Genomic DNA, 26,997 nt, shown 5'->3' with positions numbered 1-26,997 from the left:
TCAGCATCACTTTGACGTCACTGCGCACTTAGAAGGCCTTCTTTGGTCTTGGGGACGAGGAATGCTTCCACTCTGACGACTGGGATTTGGCTTCCGGGTCGTATACCCGTACACCCAAGACTCGTCACCAGTGGTTATGGTGTTCATTAAGTCCGGGTCACTCTCTGTGGAATCCAGCATGTCCTCTGAGACTTCAACACGAAGCTACATTTGCTACACCGTGAGCAAACGCTGAGTGAGTGAACGCTGTGGGGATGCGGGACTGTCGTGTGCCTATCCGAGAAATTGCGGAAGAGGTGGGCATCAGCACTTTTTCTGCACATTAATTCCATTATCACCGCACTGTACATTAAGACCCTTTTCCCAAGCATCTCACCCTAGAAGAGCCGAGTACCAGGCCAGGGGAAATCTTGTGCCCATTAAAGAAACGGGTGGGTACCCGGCGGCACTGGGGATCGAAACCAGCACCTCCCGAATGCGAGGTGGATGCTCTACCACAAGGCCGGCACGAATTTTGCCGCAACTTTCTTCATGGCCAAATCGTCGGTGATAATAGAATTAATGTGGAGAAAAAGTGCTGATGCCCACCTCTTCCGCAATTTCTCGGATAGGCGCACGACGGTCCCGCATCACCCCAGCGTTGACTTCGGCAATGACCTGGTCATTTCGGCATGTTGATGGCCGACTGGGGCATGGCTGACTCTCCACCGATGTGCGGCCGTCTTTAAACCAGTTGTACCACTGCTTAATCTGTCTGCTGCTCATAGCTTTTTCACCGAAAGCCGTCTGAATATTCCGAATGGTTTCCATTTGGCTGCCACCCAGTTTCTGGCAAAATCTGATTCAGTAGCTCTGCTCCAGTCGCTCCGCCATTTTTCTCGTAATAAAAAAATTGACGTGAGCACTGCGAACTACCTCACTCAAACGCTGTGTCTCAGCGACTGACGCTATCGGCGGGCGGGAAACAATTCGCCCATGCCTATGAAGGTTCAAGGTCGGCTGATGCAAGCGCACTTGTTTCATATCCATCAGGTGTTTGCAAAGAAAAATTAAGGTCGGATACTTTTATAACAGATCTCGCATGTCGATTCCCGTCAAATGAAACGGGATGTCGTACTTTCCGTCATTACATTTGACTACAACACCTAGATGCCTCAACACAACTGCTTATAGCCATTTTTTTTATGTATGCCGGTCCACCTCGAAGTTCTCTTCACAAAATCTTGCCCTTCTTTCTCGACACCGAGTGTTCGATTTCAAGCACCCTCTGCTGCTGTGAAGATGCTCGTAGGCTCCCCCGGCTATGCACTCTCGCAGGACCGCTCTAAGGAGCGCTACGACCGCAGGCGGAAGGATGTCTGCTACCTGCCCGGCGACTTAGTATGACTATGGACGCCTCTCCGCAAGCGTGGTTTTTCCCAGAAGTTGTTGTCGCACTTCTCAGGCCTGTTGATTGTGCTCGCTGGGAACAATGACCTGAACTACCTGCAGTCTCGCCCATCTTCACATTGTTGGCGCTCTCGGAAAACACGTGTTGCATGTTGCACGGATGAACTGCCGCCTTTCTCAGGATCCTGAATGACTGGCCCAGAGGCTTCGTCTGTGAAGGAGGAAGTGTCGCGCGACGCTCAAGAGACTACAAAGAAGTGGGAGACGCGGAAGAAGAAGCTCGCCATCTTCGCGCTAACGCACCTGGCTCAGGTCGACTCACACTTGTAAATAAAGCTCTAACCATAGCAATTGACTGTGATAAGCCTCTACCACAATTCTTCGACCGAAATCAAACTCTTACCCCGCCGCGGTGGCTCAGTGGTTACGGCGCTTGGGTGCTGGCCCGAAAGACGCGGGTTCGATCCCGGCCGCGGCGGCTGAATTTCGATGGAGGCGAAATTATAGAGGCCCGTGTGCTGTGCGATGTCAGTGCACGTTAAAGAACCCCAGGTGGTCGAAATTTCCGGAGCCCTTCACTACGGTGTCCCTCATAGCCTCAGTTGCTTTGGGACGTTAAACTCCAAAACCCAACCAAACCGAAAACAAACTCATTGATATTCTCACATCCAAACATTATTCGAAGGGCTTCACCTTCAATGTGTGCGTATCAGTGCGCGGTTTCTGTCAGTCATCTGGACGCGTAACCCACAGGCCCAAACTTGGTACTATGCTGCTGAAAAAGGGCTGCTCCCGATAAAAAAGCGGATGGGTGGTGGACAGCTTTGCAGGTAGGAATGAGTCAAAAATGGCTAGTGCAGGACCTTGCCTTAGCATTTCGTTATAATGGCGTACTCGATGTTCCTCCTGTTGTCCATCAAAAAAAGCCCTCAGTTGGCAGACTACAGAACTTCCTTAGTTCGGCAAGTGCTCGTTGAGGTAGTTGACTGCGCTCAGTAACCTCTGGACTTCTTTTTTGGCAGCTGGTTTCTGGCAATGACCTAGGCACTCCACCAGTTCTGTGATTGGCTTAATGCCTTACTTACTTTTCCTGTCTCCTAGGAAGTCCATCTGCTTCATTCCAAACTTACACTTGTGTTAGTTAGTGTGAGGCCTGCCGCACAGGCTGTTTTCAAGGAACTGTACGGTCTTTCTAGAGGTTCTTCCCATGAGACACCTCAAAACAAAATGTATTAGATATATGGCAGGTGCCACATTGAAAATTTCAGTCATTGCGCTTTGAAATACCTTTTTATGCGATGCAGTACCAAAGGGCAGCCGTTCTTAAGGTTCTTACGGCTGCCAACTATGCAAATCCGCGATGAACTTTCTTCAGCCAAGGGGCATTTGTTGGAATCCGCTGTTGCCGCGCGCGAAATAAAGTACTTCTCTCCAGCCAGTTTGCTTTCGATCTCCTGTATGTGCTGAAGAGGAAAGTGTTTTCTCTTCAAAGCTTCGCTTACTTTTCTAGGATTCATACGAACTCAAAGTAGACTGTTCTTCTTTCGAGCAATAACAAGCAGGCTTACCCATTCAAATGGCTCGCATCTTGGCAATGAAGACTGCAGTCTCCAGACGATAGGGACTCTTTTTCAACCGTGACTGACTTGAATGACGTACGCGCCTAGCCGGCTTGGCGACTGGACGGGCGTCATCTTAGAGCGGAATGTGTACTCTCGCTTTAATTGTCCGATGCCCGTGAACAGCATGGGATACTGCCGGCCAACGCAATCGGACATGTCCTCAGATTTGTTAACCGCTCTGGCGCTACCAACAAGACAAAACTTCTTCCAACCTTGCAGTGCAAAAATAATTCTAGCATTTGGGTGCTGCCGCTAATCTCAACCAGAAGGCATATCTTTCATTTGCGCAATAGTTCACTCCCGCTATAGCTGCGCAGCTGTCTTGGCTACCTGAGGCTGCCGCTTGGTTCCCAGCGCTTCAAACAAGCCACGCAGCAGAAGCTTGGCGTTCTGTCGCGTGGCTTTCAGCCGCACTTCCCGTCCCGAAATCTGAGTCAATACTCACACTAATCGCCCGCACACACTTGCTGGCACACCGTATATCTGTACAATACGATGAAAGCGTCGTCGTTGCCCTCATCGTCGTCCCGCCGTTTGGAAATGGCAACATTCGTTTCTGTTACTTTGGAGCTTCTTGCGAAGTAGTTCTTCTTTCCGCACAAAGCATATTTTTCACCTTATGTTGGACACTCGCGAGACCTATGTGAGCTGTTGTAGTAGCCGCATTTCTTTCCCTTGTGTCTCTCGTAGTTATGCCCCACAGCATGATTTCTCTGTTGCTGATGCTTGCCTTTCTCTTGCGCCACTGCGTCGACGCTCTTCTCTTCGCTCCAAGCTTTGTTTTGTGCGGCAGCGATCTTCTCAGCCTTTGCCCACTCAATGGTTGCGATGACCTTCAAGTTCTTTTTGGCTAGAAGTATTTCGCTCTGCACCTTACTTGTGTCGTACACTATTTGGTGTAGCAGCATCGATTCCAGGAGGGCGTCAAAATTGCAGCCATCTGATTTCTGTTCCAGGTCCCGATAGAAGTTCCCAAAAGGCTCAGGTGCGGCTTGAGTTCGGCTCCGGAACACATAGCGCTCGAAGGTTTCATTACTCTGATGTAGGCAGTAGGCCTGTATTGCTTGAACTAGCTTGTTGTTGTCCTTCCTGTATTTCACGATATCATCTGGGCGCTGCTACCTTTTTATCCTGGTTCCCGAGACTCCATGGGTACGAAGTTCAGCTCTACTTACTACTCGAATCGAATCCAGTTCTTCACCACAACATCCCCGAAGGGTAATGGCTCTGGCAGAAGCTCCGTATATTTTGGAGCGGGAACTTGTCACTCCTGATCCCACATGTGAAATGAGAGCGACATGTACAGTTGCCATGGAACAATGGATATTTATTGCCCATGCACCGGAAGTGCCTGATCATGTTGCCAGATTGGCAAGCGTGCACGCTACAGTTTCAGCGGTTACTGATACAAAACTAACGAGTGCTTCCCGTAAAAATGCTCTAACCTTTTTCCATCAGCTTATTCATCCAGTGGTACCAAAGAATTTAATGCCGCAATCAACTACACTGTCTACGCACTGTTCAAAAGCTCTCTTAGAGCACATCAGCTTGGTCCAGTTGGTTGAAACTCGCAGCAAAGTATGCCCGGTATTATGCAAGCGCTTGTCGTGCGGAGACGACTGCATCAAAAGAGGCGTCATTGATATTTGCGCCTGCGCTGCCTTCTACGAGGCTTTGGGTATAGGCCAGGCAAGGTACTGTCCTCTTACAACTACTGTATGCCATCCATTTGCCGCGGTAGACGCCTTCGGTCACGTAGTAGTGTGGAAGAGAATGCCATTGCCGTACTGCTGGCTGAGTAGAATGTCGCACAGGTCACCGCGAGCCAGAAGGTGTATAATTTCTAGGGAGTAGGCGCTGCAAGAAGGCGTCATTGTATGTGGCGCATTGTGCACAAATTGTCACGTGCAAGAAGACGATGAAGCTAGAAGTGGCTCGACAAGGAGCGCTCGCGCATGTTCTGCAGCCATTTAACCCTGCCATCACCACCATTCATTGGTAGAACCAGTGACCCAACAACTGAGGACTGAGAGGCCGCGCCGTTCAGCTCACCCCCATAAAACTAGATTTGGCTGGTGAACCGGGAGAGTGGCGGCAAAAGCCAATGGGCTCCTGAAATGAGGGGCGCACGAAACTAACCTTGATTTTTGTGCTCACTGAATGTCTTTCTCACCCACTCACTCTGTCATGTTTTTCTGCCTTTATCGGTTTGCAGTTCTTGATATTATCTATTAAAAGGGGCTGTATCTTTAGTGCTATCCGCGTCATCGAAGGGAAAAGTAGAGCGGCCCGAGAGCGGCCGGTGGGAGTTAGGTCGTACGCGAGTGGTTTTTTGTTTTTGCGAAAGCAACACTCCGACAACCAAAACGAGACCTCGGGTGGCCGCCGTCGCGCCATAGCTACTCACGTTCTTTCAATTGGGTGGAATGGTCGTGACGTCACAGTGTGCGAATTTCAAACGGGACCAGTTGTACGTTGGCTACTAACCATGGAGCCAATTAAAGGGATCTTATAGTGATGTTCCATGTAAGTGAGACTGAGTTTAGTTTTTGCTTAATCAACCAATTAGCCTAATTAACATTTCTAGACAGCCTAGATAAATAAATAAAACCAAGTAGGAAATTGGTCGAGTTGAGGAATCGAACCACAGTCTGCGGAGTGTGAGACGAGCACGCTAACCACTTCGTCTTGCCAGTTCGATGGTTTGGAATGAACAAATGCACGTCTAGTGAATAAGGTGTCTTCGTTCACTCCCATCTTCCTCTTTTCCCGTTACGGCTAGGTTCAGGTGTCCACCGAGATAATGAAGACAGATACATTTCCTTTCCTCAAAAATCAATTTACCAATGAGCAAGGCGTAGAGCCGAACGGGCGATGGCGTTCTGTGGACTCCCTCGCAGCGCGTTGCAAGACGCTGTCGAGTTCCACTCGTAGAGGCGAAGCTTAACATCTTAATCACACAGCAGTGACACAAGCAACAACACCGCGCTTAAGGCTTTCGCATCATAGCACTTTAGGTCAACAAAGTGGCCCCCCACCCCAACCCCCGCGAATTTTTTTTATGGGGCGGGTTTATATTGCGTTATAATGGGTTACATGGACAAAAATAATAAAACTGCAATAAGCCGCTGCTCTATTCTACTCTCGCCATTTGCGTGCAAACGTGTGTAATATTTTAATAACACTCCCTCCGCGATTTGAAACAAACTGTTATAAACGGCTGGTCTTGTTTAAAAAAAAAATAAGAGTAAAGGAATGTATTTCTGCTTTTCCGGCCGCCTGCAGATGAATGTAAATGAATAGAGATTGATATCGAAAATGCGTCAAATATGACAAAATCTAAGACGTTTTATGGCATAGACATGCCCCGGAGCTCAGATACTTGGACACGTGACATTGAGCCCTGTGGTGTTGATGTTAAGATGCACGCAGAGTTAATAGAATTAGTATATATTTACTTATATTAGGATTATCCCGCCTTTGTCGCCCTGTCATAAAATCATTCCATTTCCTGATACGCCAGCTCTTCTAAAAAGGTTCACAAGTACCTGGCTGCTTCTTAATAGCCCAGCGTAATCTACAGGCAAGAAGACGGCGAATCTTGAGGGAAAAGAAAAAAAACGCCCTTTTGTTTAAAAGTAACTCTGTGGACATTTCTACATCGCAATCAACAGTACCGAGAAAAAAGCATCAAAACGTAAGGAAAGAACAAGGAGTTCAGCAGTCCTAGGCTCATCAATGCGTAAAGGAAACACGTAAAAAAAGTCGCACTCGCATGCTTCTCAGCATTCCTTTCTGATACTGGAAACGACTGAAATGATGAATCCTGAAGTAGGCCTCAGGGCCACTGGCATTCAGTTCACAGCTAGCATTTTCTGTTCGATATACTTCTTATGGGTTCGGGTTAGGACCAACTGAGTGATGTGATCTGCGCTGTACTTCGGCTGGATGTGAAGGGCACAGCAGTAGGAAAGGCGAGGAGAGCCAAGTTTTTTAGAAAAACCTCCCACGACACCGATGGCAGTGCGCTGTATTGAACAAGTCCACTTTGCAGTTATCACATTCAGAGATCTCGAACTAATAGTGTTCAGCCAACCAACTCAGCAATTAAAGCTTCTGCTAGATAGACTGTCAGGACCGCTTCTGATCGCTCTTACAAGTGAAACTTTTTCTTTTCGTGTCCAAAGCGGTTCCTTTAGTCATGGCTTGCGAAGTTTTGAGATCTGTTCGAGTTGCACACAAATATATAGGCATGTCTAGACAGACAGACCATACCAGATGCAAGGACTTGCTGAAACTGTGTGTTTTGGGAGTAGGCCTTCCCTATAAACCAACGGAAGTCTCCGCCAGCGCCGTTGACGTAGCCGCACAGACTTGTGTGGAAGTCGCATTCAGCGAGGTGGGGGCAGGTTTCAGGCCTCAAGGAGATATTGTCCAGCACATAGAACTCCTCATACTTGAGGAACCCGCTGATATCTGCGCTGAACTCTACCTGCACAGACAGGATAGACTTCGTGTAACAAGAAAACAGAAAGGGCACAAAAATATCCGCAAGATGTCAGGCCGAATGTCAAGGTCGCTTCTATTGAGAAATCGCCACTACTCCGTGGTCTGCAAGAAGACTCTCGAAAAAACATCAATTCCTTCAGGATAATACATTTAAGTACTTCCCTACAGCGAAACATTAGCTGAACTATAGTCCGAGCTACACCTTGATTACGATGCGGCACGAATGCATGCCTGCTGTTCTATCTTTTCGCCTCATGCATGCAAAGGGAACAGTACAAGGAAAACTAACTCAAGCAACCTGTATCCACTCGTTTCGTTACCTCACTCATAAGCGCCCACGTGGCAGCAGCGGTGACGTGTGTATCACAACTAATTAGAATGCTCGTATCTTGGCACCTCGCCGCAAGTATTTATTTTTGGTTTTACTTTTAGAGGATTTTTTCAATTTTTTTTTACAAAACTACTCCGCCTTGGGGCAATCTCCTAAAAGCATTCCACCAAATTTGTTCCCACCACGAGTTATGATCAATTCACTCTCGCCCTGCCACGTGCTAGTCGTCCAGGTTTGCACAGTTAGTCGAGTGTCTGTCCCGGTGAGGCGGCTGTCCTGAGCGCGAGATCCGGACCGCGCCAAATTTTTCTTTAACTGCGAAATTTGTGTGGAAGCTGTAAAGCTTTCCTTTTGTAGCCGTTTGGCGGCACTTCAATGGATGCAAAGGAGTACTGTCAGCCTAATTAGTTTTATTTACTTTCCACTTGCATCGCAAATTCCAGATGATGTGGCGTATGCAAGGAGCGAGTATGCTAGCGTTCTTACGCGCATATTTAAAATACTTTGTGCCGGAGACAAGCCAACTCCACACACAAAAATTCAGATGACGCCGGAGCTCTGCATTTGTGGGTATCAAACAATAGCATTAAAGGATCCTTTCAGCGTTTTCTCTAAACACATTTTCTGTTCTTTCATCACATTCATACATTTTTCAGAACATTCTACACATTGCGGTCTTTGAAGTCTTCCGCACTAAGTATAAGCACATAATATAGCTTCTACGTACACATATACTGGGAGTATTTGATTTATTGGGGTTTAACGTCCCGAAGCCTCTCGGGCTATGAGGGACGCCGTAGTGAAGGGATCCGGAAATTCGACCACATGGGGTTCTTTAACGTGCACTGACATTGCACAGCACACGGGCTTCTAGAATTTCGCCTTCATCGAAATTCGGCTGGAGTGGCCGGGATCGAACCCGCGTTTTTCGGGTCAGCAGCTGAGCGCCGTAACCCCAGTGGCTCCGCGGCGGGGTTACTGAGAGTATTCACTGCAGAAAATAAAGAAATAAGTTTAATAATAAGAAGGACGAAGAGGTCAGCCGGAAAGATCGATATCTGCGCTGCTACTCTGCACTAGAAAAAGGGAGGAAGAGGAGAAAGGGGGTCGTGGTTGCATTATAACCGTGAGTCGAGGCTCGTGTCACTAAAAAAACGTGAAAATCCCCGTATCACCTGGATTGTTACGAACTCGGCGGCAAAGCGGCTAGCAGTAAATTCTCGAAGAGTGGCCTGCTGTCTGCATCTTGAAGGAAGCGGCCAACTTTACTATTTCGTACATAAACTGGATACAGCATATGCTCCGCAGTCGCGGTTATGCCATGACTTGATCAGGGCTGCCCGATAGTTAAATTATTTGTAAGTACGCTCGCGTAAAAGTGGCATCTAAACGGAGTTTATGTATCAAGCATGCATGCATGACGCCGTGTAATTCTACGACGAAACAAAAATTTCATTGGCGGATTTAGTGTTTCAAGGCAGATGTGCCGAGCGTCTGGCTGGGCCCAGTATTACGGCCAGACCCGCCGCAAACAGCGGTTATTGCAATGTTTCTGCCACCGGCCGAAAAGAACGCTGTACGCAGATTCCTGGGACTGTGCGCGTATTACCGACAATTTCTCAAGAACTTTTCCCGCATCGCCGAGCCCCTGACCCACCTGACAGAGGCAGACGTGCCATTTAAATGGGAAACGCTGCAAGTGGAAGCCTTCAAGGAACTTCAGCGTCGTTTACAGTCCGCACCAATCCTCGCGCATTTTATGCAAACGCCGAGACTAAAATTCATACCGACGCAAGTAGTGTGGGCCTAAGCGCAGTCCTCGTTCAGAAAACTGACGGAGTGGAGAAGGTCATCGCGTACTTTAGCCGTTCCCTGTTCAAAGCCGAAGCTATTTATTTTACAACAGAGAAGGAGTGCCTTGCCATCATCTGGGCAACGTCGAAATTCCGTCCCTGCCTGTGCGGACGACCCTTCAAGGTGGTCAGCGATCACCACGCACCGTGCTGGCACGCCAATTTGAAGGACCCCTCCGGCCGCCTCGCTCGATGGACCCTGCGGCTGCAGGAGTTTGACGTAACCGTCGTTTATAAGTCCGGACGCAAGCACTCTGACGCCGGCTGCCTGTCATGAGCCCCTGTAGATGCACCACCGCCGGACGGCGATGAGGACGCCTTCCTGGGACCCATGAGTTTCAGCTCTTTTGTACAACAGCATCGCGCATAAAATGGCTCATCGAATACTTGGAAGGCAAGGTTTCTTCACCTTCTGCCACGTTCAAGCGAGGACTCTCTTCGTTCTGTTTACAGAACGATGTCCTCGTGAACAACTTTGCACCGAACAAGACAGCCTACCTCTTTGTTGTACCTGCAAGTCTGCGCGGAGAAGTTTTTCAGGCCTCGCGCGACGAGCCGACAGCTGGACATCTCGGATTTTCTCGCACCCTGCGCCACATTCAAGACAAGTATTACTGGCCCCGACTGCGTGCCGATGTCGCACATTATGTGAAAACCTGCCGAGATTGTCAGCGACGAAAGGCCCGTCCAACCCGACCAACAGGATTTCTGTACCCCATTAAACTCCCCTCAAGGCCCTTTCAGCAGATCAGCATGGACTTGCTTGGCCCTTTCCCGAAATAAATGTCTGGAAATAAGTGGATCATTATAGCGACCGACTACCTGACCCGCTACGCCGAGGCAAAAGCCTTACGGAACGGAACAGAAGCAGAAGTCGCCAAATTTTTTCGTAGAGTACATTCTCATACGACACGGCGCCCGCGATGTGCTCATCACTGACAGAGGAACAGCATTCACGGGTGAACTGACGCAAGCCATCCTCCATTACAGCCGAACCAGCCACCGGAGAACAACTGCATACCACCCGCAGATTAACGGACTGACCGAGCACCTCATCAAAATCATCGCCGATATGCTCGCCATGTATAGCGATGCCGGACACAAGACCTGGGACGTCATCCTGCCTTACGTCGTGTTCGCCTACAACACCGCAGTGCAGGAGACCAGCCAGATGACGCCTTTTAGGCTCGTCTATGGCAGAGAGGCCACGACCACGATAGACGTCATGCTGCCCCACGTTTACGAGGAAGATAACGTCGACGTCGCTGCCTACCTTCAACGCGCAGAAGAAACCCGAAGACTTGCCCGATTAAAGATCAAAGACCAACAGCGGACCGACGCCAGACGCTAAAGCTTGCGAAGACGCAACGCGGAATACAAGGCAGGAGACCGAGTCCGGGTTTGGACGTCCATTCGCCGCCGAGGATTGAGTGAAAAGCTTCTGCACCGCTATTTCGGCCCGTACAAGGTTCTTCGTCAGCTAGGTGAATTGGACTATGAAGTCGTCCCTGACCAAATGACTGCATCCCAGCGACGCCGCGTGCGACCAGAAGTAGTCCATGTCGTACGCCTAAAGCCCTATCATGCACGCTAAAGGACGCCGTGTTTCCGCATTCGGTGTTTATTTTTGCACAATCGGTTTTTGATTGTTTGTAGCCGCGTTACGTTCTAAAGCATCGAGTCGATGCTTCTTTGAAGGGGGAGTAATGCCGCGAATCTTTGTAGCGTGTGTTTGTAGTGTTTGTTTGTTCATGCTTCAAGGCTGACGACACGCCGCTTTATCGCTTCGTTTGTGACGCAAGACGCGCCCAGATTTATCTCGATTGATCGCATCCAGGGGGCACCGATTCTACTTTGCGCCAGAAAGTTCTAGTAACTTTCCAACCTTTGTCTCGAAAGTTCGCTGTCAGCTTTAAAAAGAGCACGGCCTACAGCTGCGGGCATTCTGTTCGACGACCGCCGAGCACGCTGGTTGCTACGCCGCCGCCGAGTGATTATGTTCTTCGCGGGCGCAAGTCAGCCCAAATAAAGAGTTTCGTTTGGAAGCCAGCCTCGCTGTTTTCCTGATTGCCGGACTGCAATCACCACTACGCGACAATATCGTCGTCTTCATCAGCTTTAATCCGTCCGCTATTCGTCTACAACACACCTAGAGTCACTGAGAACTTTTTCGAGCAAAGCTTCCAGTGACTCTAGAACACACCGCTACTGAAGTCCCTTTTTAAGGTGCGTTAAGCGTTTTCGAAATTTTATAGTGCACTACCATTCTGGTCCCCAATCTACAATTTTGTCGATTTTCTCCTGAAGCTGATTTTGAATCCCCAGCCTCGAAGTGAAAGCGGAATGACTGGCCGCATGCCATCGCGCATCTTCGCGAAGTAAGCTAAAGAGGCTGCAATTTTCGCTTCCTAACACGCTATACCGCATCAACTTTTGACCTGCTCTAGCGACGCGTTTGGCCCGCTTCTCACATATAGGACACTTGGCTAAGCACACTAAATTGCCATGCATGGCGCCAACCCAGGAACGAGCACATATAAGCGCAATTTAAACGCATACGAGCAGAACACCACGATTCTCAGCAAGCATCTGGAAATGCTACTGTGCCGGCGCAGTGCTCAAGACGTCAGAAAACAAAGCGGCTCTGTTTGTGCCGGAGCTGATTCGAATCTCGCTCGGACCGAAAAATTTGCAACGCTTCGCATAAGTATGGCATCAAGTTGCTATTGAGGTGTGTGTGAGATGTTCAAGATGAGTGTGTGTTAGATGTATTTGTTAAAGTGGGTTTTTAAGTGATGAAAGCCGCAAGCATTTCACGCTCAACACCAATACAGTTAAAGCTACGTATTTTACCGCATTGCTACCACATTCAGATTTGAAAAATATGCCGGGTGTGAATATAAATCGCTAGGAAATAAGGCAGGACGTGTCAATGACCTGTAAAGACGTTCCCTTACATGAGTGCCATCTTACATCAGCAGTAATTACTGCCTTGCTTGTCTAACCAAAGAAGGGTGTATAAGTTTACCTTCCTTGTTATCAAAACGCCTAAATACTCGAGCAAAACATTTTATGAATATCTATATTTTCCATACCTGAAAGTTTTTCGTCGAGGTGATTTCCACTCGCTCAAGAGTCCATAATTGTGCCTGGTAGAGGCGGTTCGTCCACACAATTTTTCTCGTTCCGCCAGCGACAAGTGCCATCTGCAAAGAGGGGACGCAGCAGAGGTTTATTAAAGCTCATATTCTGCAACGTGCTAGTCCCCAAGGGCACCTGTTGCGTGCACTATGAGGAGCAGCGGCAATGCTTGTCTGGCACGGTCTGACATCTCACAAACTTCATTTGCGATTTGGTTCCATGCTTCGTGTATTACCTACAATATCTGTGCCTAATGGGTTGACCGTGGTCTCCCGACGTGCATCTAAACTGCCAAAAAACAATTGATCTCCGATATAGAACGTGTGAGCGGAAGTCCGATTTTATTCCTCCTCTGGATTCGCAGGACGCTCCCTCCAATAATCTTATGTGCGTTTTGCAAACAGTAGTTCATGCACATCCGATTCCTGTTCTGTGCTTGTCGCGCTTACTATATGGGACGGAACGAGAACTTCTTTTTGGGATAGTTGGTGCATCTTAAACCAAAGAAAAGGAGCAGAGCGCAAAGCATGCAACCACAGACGAACTACCGTTCTCTGCAAAAAAGGATTTGATGCCTTATGATTTGACACACTCGAAGACTGTCAAAAGAGCCATTGTGGCGCACTATGTGGAATCCTGTCTCAAAATATTGTGCCCGCATCAGATGCGAAGCTGATTTAAAAATCAGATTAGCCGACTTTGGGCGGCGGATTTCCCCCTTTCGGTGTTGATTATTGTCGCTGAAACCCTACTTCAGAAAGTATAGAATGGAACAAGGATGGATGGTGATTGCCGGAAACCCGATAAGCCTGTGGTTTTGCCATACTTGCACAAGAAATCGTATAACATCAATAAAGTGGCCAAGGGGCATGGTGTGTACGTTGTATTTTCGGCACTCAACAAGGTGGGAAAGTTATGCCCACGCATTTGTGGGTCCAAAAAAAGACGATGCCAGATACGACATGACACTCTATTTGTGAAGTTCTCAACAGGCGTGATATATGCCATTCCCATGGCATGTGGAAAGGTTTATGTAGGCGAATCCGGCCGCTGCATCAACGAAATGTCGGGGGAACATGCCCGAAATTTAAGTAAATTAAAAGAAAAGTACACACATTTGGTTGAGCACTGCGTAAGTGCAAGAGGATGCGTGGCTCGTATGGGTGAGACCAGGATCTTAGGTAAGAGTGCCGACAAAACTGCGCGTGTCAGCCTGGAAGCATACTATGTTAAGATAGATGGCGGCAGTTGCATCAGCACTCTCTCAAAACAGCGCTTGTGTCTACTCCTATCTTCGTCTGTGGTTGCATGCTTTGGCGCTGCTCTTTTTCATATGAGACGGGGCCGTGTCCGTTTCGAACTCGAGCTTAAAGTGAGACCATTCATTGAGCCATAAGCTGAGCCCCACCTGACATCCTGCTTTAATTTTATAGCCAAAGTAAGTATTATCTCAGAGAGCAAGCAAAAAAAAAACAGAATAATTTTCTCTCCTGTATAAACAGGTGATTAAAGCTCTTAATACCAATGCAATCGCTGAACTCCTTGATTGACCAAGAGTTCACGGTCATATTGAACGCTGAAATCATAATGATGTTTTGAAATAATCCGCAATGCATGGACACCTGGAAAGGATTTCTTGGCCTCGCCGGTTCTTAAATGGAAGCCAAAAAATGAAAATCTTTGTACAGTCTTTAAACAGGATTGTTTTGAACTGAAAACAATCTTCTCGTTAGGTTTAATCATGCACGATTATGCTGAGCTGGCGTTTTGGTGAAGATGCATGTTAGAAAATTCTGCGCACCAGACATGAGTGCGAAGGAAGAAGGTATAAAGAACACAGCGCTCGTCTGTGTCTTCTTCCTTTGTACGCGTTAAATTTGTTGCGCTGAATTTTCTAAGATGCGTTTAAATCATTCTAGAAGAATTCCACGGCAAATTTCATAGGATGAGAGAATGTTCGTGTAACATCAAAAATTAAAAATGCTGTTTTGAATAAATGTCTCAGGGGATAGCTTTGCTTGGGCATTTTTTCTGAGTGGCTTAGAATGCACTGGGACCCCAATATTTATCTTAACTGATGGGCATCTCATTAGCAGAAAATAATACAACCAACCTCTTCATTGCGTATTGGAAAAGTGAATACATGATTTTATTGGCTGTGCTGCTTCTCGTTCGATACAAAATCTGGCCTTGGAACAGGTGCCTTCATGGTCAACCTGATCTAAGTACTGATGAAAGATGACTGGCGCAGCATGTCTTGATCTGAGAGGCGTGGCAGTCGAATAAAGAAAAGATGAAAAAAACTAAAGAGAGCAATTTATAACTACAGGTTCATGCATGCCGCTCTGAGATTATTTACGTCAAGGTGTGATGTATTGCGAATTAAGAATACTTCAAGGGTTGCCGCAGTACCTTGCGTTACACATTCGTGACCATCAAGTGGATGTTTTTGCAATGAACGCATTCTTTTTATTTTAGTTGCTCAAACTGCAACTATTGGCAGATAGTCAAAAATAATTATAGCGCCGCGAATTTTTGTATTATTTGCTCATGCTTCAAATTTGCCGGCACGCCGCTTTATCGCTTTGTTTGTGATGCAAGACGCGACCAGATTTATCTCGATTTATTGGATCCATGTTGAGCCAATTCTATGTTGTTCCAGATTGTTCTAGTAAGTTTGCACGCCTTATCTCAAAAGTTCGCCATCAGCTTTAAATTGAGCGTGGCCGAGTGCGGCGGGCATTCATTTCGACGACCGCCCAACACGCTTGTTGCTACGCCGCCGCTAACTGATTCAGTTATTTGCGGGCGCAAGTCAACCCAAATAAAGTTTTATTCAGACGACATCTTCCCTTTATTCTTGCTCTCCGGACTTCAGTCACCGCTATGTGACAACTGGTGGAGGTGCTAACGAATGTCGCTGTCGCCCTCACCATCAGCGAGTCGCCAAAGCTGCCCGAGCCATCGCGAAGAAACAGAATACTACTTCAGCGTCATTTACAGTCCCCACCAATCCTCGCGCACTTTGACGAAAACGCGGTGGCTAAAATTCATACCGAAGCAAGCAGCGTTGCTCTAGGCGCCGTCCTCGTTCATAACACAGACGGACTGGAGAAAGAAATCGCATACGCTAGCGGTTCCCTGTCCAAGGCCGAGGCTAACTATTCGACAACCTAGAAGGTGTGCCTTGCCATCATCTCAGCTACTTCGAAATTCAGCCCCTACTAGTACGGACGACCGTTCAAGGTGGTCAGCGATCACCACGCACTGTGCTGGCTTTCAAGTTGACAGGACCCTGAAGCCTGCGCCACCAGGAATTTGACGTCACTGTTCGTTTACAAGTCAGGACGGAAGCACTATGACGCCGACTGCCTGTCACGAGCCGCTGCAGATGCACTGCGCCGGTTGACGATGAGGACGCCTTCTTGACACTCACCAGCTCCCGCTGTTTTGCACAGGAGCAATGCTCAGGCCCCGACCTAAAACGCCTCATCGAATACTTGGAAGGCGAAATTTCTTCACCCCCTGACACGTTCAAGCGAGGATTGTATTCGTTCTGTGTACAGAATGGGGCCCTCGCGAAAAACTGCGCTGCGAACAACACAGCCTGCCTCCTTGTTGTACCTGCAAGTCTGCGCGACGAAGTTCTTCAGGCTTCACATGACGAGCCGGCAGGTGGACATCTCTGGTTTCCTCGCGCCCTCCACCGCATTCAAGAGAAGTATTACGGGCCCTGACTCTCTGACGAATTCGCACATCATGTGGAAACCTGACGAGATAGTCAGCGGCGCAAAACCCCGACCACTCCACTAGCAAGATTTCTGAAGAACAATAACCCCTCTCAAGGCACTTTAAGCAGATTGGCATGGAATTGCTTGGTCCTTCCCCTAAGTCATCGTCTGGAAATAAGTGGTTCATCACAGCCATCGACTATCTGCCTCGCTAGGCCCAGCCAAAAGCCCTACCAAATAGAACATCAGCAGAAGTCGCCGAATTTTCCGTCGAGTGCATTCTTCACCGTTCACAGAGGAACACCGTTCACGGCGGAACTGACGCAAGCCACCCTGCATCCCAGCCAAACCAGCCACTGGAGGAGAAGTCCGCAGACCAACGGTGTGACCGAGTGCCTGAACAAAACCATCGCTGATATGCTCGCCATGTATGTCGATGCCGAACACAAGACCTGGACGTCATCCTGCCTTACATCGTCTTCGCCTACAACACCGCAGTGCAGGAGACCACCCAGATGACGCCTTTTAGGCTCGTCCATGGCAGGGAGGCCACGACCATGCTAACGTCACGCTACCCAACGTTGCCAAAGAAAATAACATCGCCATCTACCTCCAACAAGCCAGACGAGTTGTCCGATTACGGAACAAAGACCAGCAGCGGACCGACGCCAGGCTCTACAACCTATGAAGACGCAACGCGGAATACAAGCGATGAGCCGGAGTCTGAGTTTGGATGCCCTTTCGCCGCCGCGGATAGAGTGAAAAGATTTTCTGCCGCTATTTTGGTCCGCACAAGGTTCTTCGTCGACTAGGTGAACTGGTCTATGAAGTCGTCCCTAAAGAAATCACTGCATCTCAGCCACGCCGCTTAAAACCAGAAGTTCTCCTTGTCGTTTGTCTGAAGCCTTATTAAGCGCTCTGAAGGGCGCTGTGTGGCCACATTCGGTGTTTATTTTTGCAGAATCCGTTGTATTTGTTTGCAGTCGCCTTATGTTTTAAGACATCGGGTCGATGCTTCTTTGAGAGGGGAGTAATACCGCAAATCTTTGTAGTGTTTGCGCATTCTTCAAAGCTTCTGGCCACCGCTTTATCGCTTTGTTTTTGATACAAGCCGCGGCCAGATTTATCTCCACTGATCGCATCCATGTGGAGCCACTTCTTCGTCTTTCCAGAATGGTCCTGGAACTTTGCACGCTTCATCTCGAAAGTTCGCTATCAGCTTTAAACTGATCAAGGCCGAGAGAGGCGGGAATTCGGTTCGACGACCGCCCAGCACGCTTGTTGCTACTCCGCCACCGACTCATTTAGTTATTTGTGGGTGCAAGTCAGCCCAAATAAAGAGTTTTCTTTACAAGTCATTATCGCTGTCTTCCTGCTCTCATGACTGGAGTCACCACTGCGTGACAATATGAGACGTGCCGTTTTTGTTCGAGACATGTCCTGATATCTGAGATCTTCTACAAGTTGATATTTAAGCGCGACAGACTTAAGTAGTCTTGCCGTAAAAAGTCCGGCGTCGTCGTCGGCGTCAATTCGTTGCCACTTTTAAAAAAATAGCCAGAAAAGTAATATAGAAGGCTGGTGGCCCACCTATGTAACGTAATCCTGAGGCGTCATCACAACCTTCCCACCTTGTTGTGAGCAAACTGCGCATAACGGCAGGTGGCAGTTCCAAAGGTTGCCCGCGGAGTGTAACCTGGGCCGCACAAGCCCCACTGATGGCAGCACGTCCCTTTGAGGGGCGGCGGCGCATTGCTTAACCACTGCACCACTGCGCCAGGAGGGGCATGAGGGCTCCTAGAGATATATGAATGTAAATTAGAGAACTCTACATATGTATGCAATATTCAATTAAATCTATGGCGCCATACTCGTAAGTTGGAACTTAAATGTCGCCTACAAGTTCTATATGAGAGCAATTCATTATATCGACGAATGCACAAGATCTCATCAAGCAAGAGCGCTTCAGTCTCATTATAACACTTCCCAATGAAATATTCGTTTTAAGCAATAAAAATGCGTACTCAAGGAAATGAGGGCAGTGTTCTGAAATTTTAGTCATATACAAGCGTTGAAACTGATTAGAAAAAATAAGGCAAACTTCAGTAGAAAAGTAAGCAATGAAAGCACCTGCCTGTCTCAGTAACACTAGTAAATGACCCACCGGCTTTTGAAATGCAAAGAATTTCTCATTTTCGCTGCGTAATCAGTACAATCCTGCATTTTTTTTACATAAGTTTCAGTTGTGAGGCAAATGTAGTATACTGCAACATACTGTCACAAATATATACATGGGACTTTATAACCTTGCGCTGCATAGCAAAACGTTGTTTGTAAAGTTTGCCCTGCATTCCCACTGAGTAATTAACACTGCCACAAAAAAACCAACATGGTGCACTTTTGAAAATAATTGTAAGGCAAGTGTAGAATATATGGAGATTCTGTTGTGTACGTTTTGACGGATTGCTCTAATAGTACGCTGTGTAGGAAAGTCGTCCATTTAAACTTCGTCCCACGCTCACACAGAGTAGTTAAGACTGCCATTGAAGACCAATTGGATGTATTTTCTACAATAAATAGTGAGAAACTACAAGTGCCCCAGTGCAGTATCTGCAGATGTATAGGTCGTTTCGTTGCAATCTTACAATATGCGAAACAATTCTCTTCAGAGACGAGTTCACGTTGACAAGCTGCACTTGTCCACAACTTCTGGGTATGTTTAGGCTGAAATTCACGGTTCACTTTTGTGAACTCTTTGCTTTTGTAATATTGCACGGTGACTCAGATGCTAGGGCGCACGGGGCGCCCTAGCAACCACGTTTTAGTGAACACGAAACACGAAAGCAACCGCCGCTCGATGCCATTGCGCGTACAGGCCCGCAACTGGTCAACATCAATCCGGAGGCGTCTATTGCACCATCGCTCACAGCACATGTGCCGCTCTGAGACGTAAAACTCATACAAATCATGCCTTTCTGCTTTTCGATTTGCCGTTTCCTCCTGTAACATTGATTTGTTTTTAAATTAAAAGTGCTGCCATTAGTAAATAACTGAACTGCATTTACATATCTAAGCATCTGAACTGTCTACTTTACGTGGCTATAGTGCGGCACTTCTTGAGCTGCGAGGCGCGAATAACCTGCTGCAGGAGGCTGCGTTTGACGCACATCACACGGGTCTATCGATTAATGCTCTGACAGAAAGGAGTAGGCCCGCCGCAGGACGATGAAAAAGAACGACACAGGCGCTCTCCGCTGTCCCTTTCTGTATTGCGAAAACAACTAGGCTGTAGGAGTACCGATCATACACAGTGCAAAGGACCAGTGAAATAAAAGCTGCCATTTTCTTTTCAAAATTATTGATTTAGTGAGCGAATAACACATCTGCCCAATTTACTCACAGGCATAACATTACTTTGATAACGGCAGGGGAATTCCTGAGGAAAAATTTTTGATCGGCTCAGCAAGTAGTCGTGCACCGCTAGGTGTGTTTCATCACTAAATCGGATCATCGTTTCTCTGTTGCCACTGTAAAGAGGAAGATGAGCAGCGGCGGCCGCCGCTCCGCTAGCGCGCGGCGCGAGATCGCTGGCTGGATGACCGAAGCTCGGACCGGCATTTTGGCTAGCTGTCGCTAAGTTACTTTCCCCGGAAATCCTGCTACAATTTGGTGGAGGTGCTGGGTACAGCCTTTGGCCAACGTCCTGGAGCTTCGCAGCAGAACGATCGCTCCAGCCATGTCCACCGACGCAAGCCAGTCATCTTCCCTTTCGCCTACGCCCGTCGTTTGCCCTGGCGCTCTCCGACAGCGGGACCCAGCCATTTTTACCGGGTCCGATGATCACGACGTGGAGGATTGGCTTGCCTCCTACGAGCGGATAAGCGGCCACAACCGGTGGGACGACGCCATGAAATTGAACAACGTGATGTTTTACCCTCGGACGGGGCCAGCCTATGGCACAGGAACCATGAAGCAGACTTTACCACCTGGTCTACCTTCAAAAGAGCCTTTTCTGACATCTTTGGGCGCCCTGCAGTACGCAAGCTGCGCGCTGAACAGCGCCTGCGAGTGAGAGCCCAGCTGCAGGGAGAATCGTTCACGAGTTATATCGAGGATGTCATCAACCTCTGTTCAAGGGTAGACTCGTCTATGACCGAGGCGGACCGGATTAAGCATGTCCTGAAAGGCATCGAAACGGAAGCATTTCAGATGCTTATCGCCCGGAACCCTACCACCGTTGCCGAAGTATTCAACCTGTGTCAGAGCTACGATGAGCTCCGCAAGCAGCGCATTCTGGTGCTACCACCTTCCATGCAGCCTGACTCGCTTTCCAGCCTCGCTGTGACAACCTCTCACAGCCCGCTACTTGACCAGATAAAAGACTTTGTACGTGAGGAGGTGGCTCGACAGCTGTCACTTCTTCACGGCGTGCAGGGGCCTCCCTCCAACCTGGATCCGACCCTACAAACGGTGATCCGCGAGCAAGTAACCGAAGCGCTACCACCTGTTCGTCCGCCGGTTCCCGTTGCAGCGCCGCTCACATACGCTGACGCCGTCCGAAAACCAAGAGCCGAGCCGTTTGTCTCGTATTATCCTCCGACGCCGCCGCCTGCCTTTCCAACCCGACTACCTCCTGCTCGTGTCAACCCTTGGCGCACCCGTGACAACCGTCCTATTTGCTATGCATGTGGTGTCCCTGGCCACGTTGCGCGCCTGTGCCGACGCCGTGTGCCACCACCCGTGGATGACCCCAGGACCTACGTTTACGCGGCACCACAGCCCCCGCCACGTCCGTCGGCTGCCGAACAGCTTGATGCCTCCGATCGCCGCCCGTATTCTCGCCGCCGTTCGCCATCCCCGCGGCGCCGTTCTGTTTCGCCACTGCGTCCTCATTCCCCTATGCGCCAGGAAAACTAGTTGCCGCAGTTCCCGAGGCAAGAACTGCGTATTCGGCGACAAGTTCAAGGCCTCGTTTGTCCCCAGCGAATGTGCTCGACGTTTCTGTGGAGGGCCACACCGCCTTGGCGCTTGTTGATACTGGCGCTGCTGTTTCTGTGATGAATGAGAAACTGTGCCGCAAACTTCGCAAAGTGACGACGCCGTTATCCGGATTTGCGCTCATGCCGGCGCCTTTAAAACATACACGCGACTCCGTCTCCGCTATTATTGGCGGGGTATGTCCACCTACGTCCGCAAATACGTCCGCTCGTGCCCTGACTGTCAACGTCGCAAGCCGGCTCCTCACCACTCAGTCGGCCAGATGCAGCCTCTCCCTTGCCCTTCCCGTCCTTTTGACAGAGTTGGGATTGACCTCTACGGCCCCCTTCCTGACACTGTTGCTGGCAACCGCTGGGTTATTGTAGCCGTCGACCACCTCACGCGTTACGCCGAAACCGCGGCTCTTCCTGCTGCTACGGCACCGCACGTTGCCTCTTTCATCTTGCATCACTTCATTCTTCGCCATGGAGCGCCCCGGGAACTGCTGAGCGACCGTGGGCGCGTCTTTCTGTCCGAGGTCGTGGAATCTCTTCTCAAACAGTGTAAGATCACTCACCATACCGCCACGGCCTACCATCCTCAGACTAACGGTTTGACGGAACGGTTTAACTGCACCTTGGGCAATATGCTGTCGATGTACGTGTCTTCCGACCACTCCGACTGGGACTGGATCCTGTCGTTCATCACCTACGCCTACAACACCGCCACGCAGACCACCACCCGCTTCTCGCCGTTTTTTCTCCTCTACGGGCGAGAACCTTCCTCACCACTCGACACAGTACTTCCTTACCGGCCCGACGTGTCTGAGTGCACCACTATTTCGGAGGTGTCCAAGCATGCCGAGGAGTGCCGTCAGCTCGCTCGGTCGTTAACATCCGGCGAGCAGGGGCGTCAAAAATTCCGTTTCGACACAAGCCACACTGATGACAGTTTTCTACCCGGCTCTCTCGTCTGGCTTCACGTGCCGTCTACCTCCCCTGGCCTTTCCGCCAAACTTCTCCCCAAGTACCACGCACCTTACCGCATCGTAGAGCGCACTTCCCCGGTCAACTACATTGTCGACCCGGTGACACCCTCCACAGATCAACGCCGACGCAGCCGCGAGACTGTTCATGTGTCACGTGACCCGTGTGTGTTGTCGTCTCCCTGACTCGTCAGGATGGCTTCGCCTTCAGCCCGGGGGTAATTGTAAAGAGGAAGATGAGCAGCGGCGGCCGCCGCTCCTCTAGCGCGCGGCGCGAGATCGCTGGCTGGATGACCGAAGCTCGGACCGGCATTTTGGCTAGCTGTCGCTAAGTTACTTTCCCCGGAAATCCTGCTACACCACCTACAGAAGTCACAATGTTTGTTAATCATTAGCGGCGCGATAGGATTTGTAAGAAGGATGTGGCATGACCACAGCGTGCAGAGCATCACTGGCAGCAGCTGCTGCACAGGCGGCATAAGGACGAGCGCTTTCAGGCTTCAGAGTGGCACCTGTAGAGTTCAGTAGAGTCCCTTTTTTTTTAAGGTTTTGAGAGGGCTCTTCAGCGCCACAGGATAAGAACCACTAATGACTGTGTTCTCCTAATGGGGTGTAGGGCTCAAAAATAATGCGTTTTCGTCCCATATGGCAGTGAGCATGACCTTCCCTAACACTGGTGTTTTCCCAAACAGCTAAAGCTTTGCGAGTAAAAATGCTGGAATTCGAATAACGTGGTAATGCGGTAATGAGCCCATGCTTCATGCACATACTTTGGAAATTTTTCGCTCGGAACTGCGGACGTGTTTTTTAAAGTAGTCAACACTTGGTTCCCTCTCGTATCCCTGTTCCTGATATACAACCCATTTTTCCAACTCTTTCTTACATTCGAAGGCATAATAAATTAAGTTGTTTATTTATTATACTGCCAACCCCACTGGGATTATTACAAGAGTGGGTGAAAAGTAATAGACACTTTTGCACGAATCAACCTGGCTGCTGTATAGAGCCAGAAAAAGGAAATGCAGTGGGTTTGGGACATGCTCACACATGCGAACATTATCAGCAATAACTAGAACAAACCAGTGCCTTCTCGGCGCTCTCAACATTCCTAACAAGCAATGGACACACCATTAACATTATCAAAAATAAGTAGAAGAAACGACTACCTTCTCCACATGTTCAACAAATTTATCAAACGATCTCTGCGCATAAATTCACGAATGCAGTTCGTTCCATTCGCACACAAATATGTTCTATATGATATAATATGTTCTACAAGTATTATTCACAACTGGTGAGCAATTTTCTGCTCATAACGCTTCAACAGCGCCACTGTAACCTCGAAGCGTTGTTTGCTTTCCTATTCGAATTTTAATTTTAATCCGATAGCATTTATGCTGTTGTGTTGCAGAAACCACCTGGTTTGTCCGTAACGAAATTTCCTGTTTGTTAAATTGGAAAATGAAGTCATCACGGTCCCATCAGCTCACAGTACCCGATGGAGAGCACAGCTTAATTTCAGATTTCGCAGCACATCCAAAGAATGTCAGTTGGCCGAGAGGACCATAAAACTTGCTACTGCGAAAGAATCCAAACGTTTAGCAGTTGGCTGACCTCCAGAAAATTTGTCAGTTGGGCCACCCAGAACAGTATCAGTTGGCCCACTTTTGAAATTTGGCCCTGAGGCCACGAAAACTCGACACTTGGTGCACCTCTGAAATTTGGCAGTGGGCACACACCTCAATGTTCGCCACCGGATCCAGCTGAGGAACTTCGCATTTTGCCCAACCAAAAAACTGGCACTTGACCCACGTGCAAAATTTCAGATTGACCCACTTGCAGAAAATTTGGCACGTGCCCCATGCTCAAAAAATGCATTTGGACCACCTCCTAAATTTTGCGATGGCCGACCTCTAATATTTCTTGCTGGCCCAACTGACATTTGCTAAGTTGGATAGAGGGTGGATTTGCAATATTGGCGCTAAAATACGTGATGTTATAATAGTGTGGAAATCTGGTTTAAGGCTGTTTTTGACAGGATTTGATGGTATATTTCTGGCGGTGGGGCGCCGAGCGTCCGTCTACCCGTAGCCCATGAACAGAGAGGCCGCATGTTATTGTCTCTTTCATGTGGTTTTTGTTTTTATGTATGCATAAAATATTGATGGATGAAGGGTACTAAATGTTATCAGGAAAGGCATCAAAGTTGCACCGTAGGCGGCAACACCGAGATCATAAATGCTATCACATTGCTTCTTTTAAGGAATTGTTAGGAATTTCTTTAATGATTTATATTTATTTTCGCTCCTGATACTGCGCCGATGCTTAATTAGGAGTGGGTAATACCATGACGCGTTGTTTGTTTCCATGTTTAAATTTTGTATTTCAGCTTTGTTTCTCACTGACGGCTCATCAACTTATCGTTTTGCTTGCTAGGCAAAAGCGAGGAGAGCTTTCGAGAAAAACGGCAATAAAGCGCGACTCTTTGCACAAAGAGAATATTGCCGTTCTCTCATCTCACTTATCGGAAATCTTGATGTTGCCTTCTGATCCGCCAAAACCGGCACTGATACTTATAATATCAGCCGCTGATAAGTGCAGTTGCGGTTGTCCGCGCCACCGAATTGCTCACTGCTTTGAGGGAGAGGTGGACACCAAAAAACCCTTAGAGGGCATTGCGGAAACCGCGTTTAAAGGGACACTGAGGAGAAATTGAAGTTGGCTTGTATCGACAGAATACCAGCTCCTGATTACAAAAACGCCACTCATACTGAAAACAAAGCTCTTGTAACGTAGAAAAGAGCGAGAACCAAAATACAGGTATCGCCGCCCCCGCCCCGGATTTCCAGTCTACAAGAACCGAAATCTTGAGGCCGACGTTCACCACCTGCTGTGGGTTTGCCCGGCGTTGAAGCCGACAAGAATTCGGCACCTGGCGGCAGCGGGTCTTTCGCCCGATAATAGTGCTTAATACACCGCTTGGATACAAGGACCTCATCATCGTTCACTGCTCGATTTCATTAGATCAGCGAACCTTTACTCTTTTATTTAGGCATCCTCATTTATCATTACATGCCGTTTTATGCCCTGAGGCAATCAACAACGCGTTTAAAAAAAAGGTATCGCCGCCAAAGCCAAACTCGCAAGTACAAGCGTGATGACGTCATAGGACAAAACAGTGTTGCTAGAACCAATGCTTCTAGTAACACTGGGACACGAGGAGTCACGAATCACTGAGGCGCAGCCAATGCAAGCGCAGATCTCCTTGACGACGTCAGATGGTGCCACGTGCCCGGCAGCTACGCGCGCCTGCAGCATCGGGACCAATCAGCGCCGGCTCACCGACGCTAGGCGGGCTCCCGATATTCCGCTAACGGTAACAAGGTACACGGTATGCTAAAGGGTATGCGGTATGCGAGAACTTCGTTGACGACTTCGAGTACGGGATTCATTGTAATGCTGGCAAAACGCCGTTGCAAACGTAAACGAAGCGACGGTAGCGACGGCCGCAATAGCCGATAGATGCTTTCAACGTGCGGCCGGCGGTAGCCTTCTTTTCGGCTGCTGCTAGGCCGCTCTGCTGGCCGTCAGAAATCACGGAGTCTGCGTTACGTCATGTGCACGTCATGTTTCACGTCACTTAGTCCTGTGTCGTCATAGGAGAATCCCAAGTTTGAATCAGCGGCGGGAAAAACTTTTCAACTTCGAATCCAAATTTCTTAGAAATAAATGAATCTTTCGCTTCCGGCCAAGTGGCAACAAAGCCATGAAATGCCGAACTATCTCATTTTGCTCTAAAAAAGATATTAATAGAGCTCACCTCACTGTCCCTTTAAGTAATGCGAAAGTATTGACGCCTCCTCGCCGCCCCTATTTGCTCCTCTTTGCCTCTAGTTGTTCCTCTTTGCCTCTATGTCGATTGTGACGTCGTGTCCGACAATCGACTCACATAGTTCGTCAATAACCACAGTTAATGGACCTTAAACTATATTTAATTCGCATTTAATTCACAGTTAATTCATTTATTTCACCCCTGATTCACTTAAATCACAACTTTTACACAATTAAGTGCAATTAATCCATTTAAATCACATCAATAATTTATTTCAGAACTTATTTATTTAACTCATACTTAGTAAATAACTAATTCACAATTGATTTACTGTAACTCACCTTGAATTCATTTCAATGTATCATTAACTCACATTATACCCACATTAATCCACCCTTTTATAATTAAAACACCCTTATTCACTATAATGCACCTTATTTCATCTTCAAGTACTGCTGGCGTTTCTATAATACGTTATTATTCATTATTTCAATTAACTCCAAAGCCCCCATCGTTCCACCTCGGTATTCATTTCGGACATTCAGATTTTGCGCCATGCATTGGCACCGCCCACCTTTCCGGTCACGTGGGACAACACGTGGCGCGACACTTCCGGCGGTTCAAATT

At 48.3% G+C, this 26,997-nt stretch overlaps 1 protein-coding gene across 1 annotated transcript in view; it reads right to left on the bottom strand.

Annotated features, from left to right (window-relative positions):
* LOC149370574 (MAM and LDL-receptor class A domain-containing protein 1-like) overlaps nucleotides 1–26,997 on the bottom strand; it is a 126,066-nt gene that overhangs the window by 70,194 nt on the left and 28,875 nt on the right. The window contains exons 6-7 of the mRNA XM_089578006.1: nucleotides 12,800–12,910; nucleotides 7,287–7,503 (exon numbers count right to left, since the gene is read on the bottom strand). Coding sequence (XP_089434132.1) covers nucleotides 7,287–7,503; nucleotides 12,800–12,910 — 328 coding nt within the window. The remainder of the gene's footprint in view (nucleotides 1–7,286; nucleotides 7,504–12,799; nucleotides 12,911–26,997) is intronic.

The sequence above is a fragment of the Amblyomma mixtum genome, chromosome 1 (genome assembly GCF_055824585.1).
Source record: "Amblyomma mixtum isolate Tamu chromosome 1, ASM5582458v1, whole genome shotgun sequence".
Lineage (NCBI taxonomy): Eukaryota > Metazoa > Arthropoda > Arachnida > Ixodida > Ixodidae > Amblyomma > Amblyomma mixtum.
Note: the sequence above shows the minus strand (reverse complement) of the source record. Positions and strands in the feature narration are given on the sequence as shown.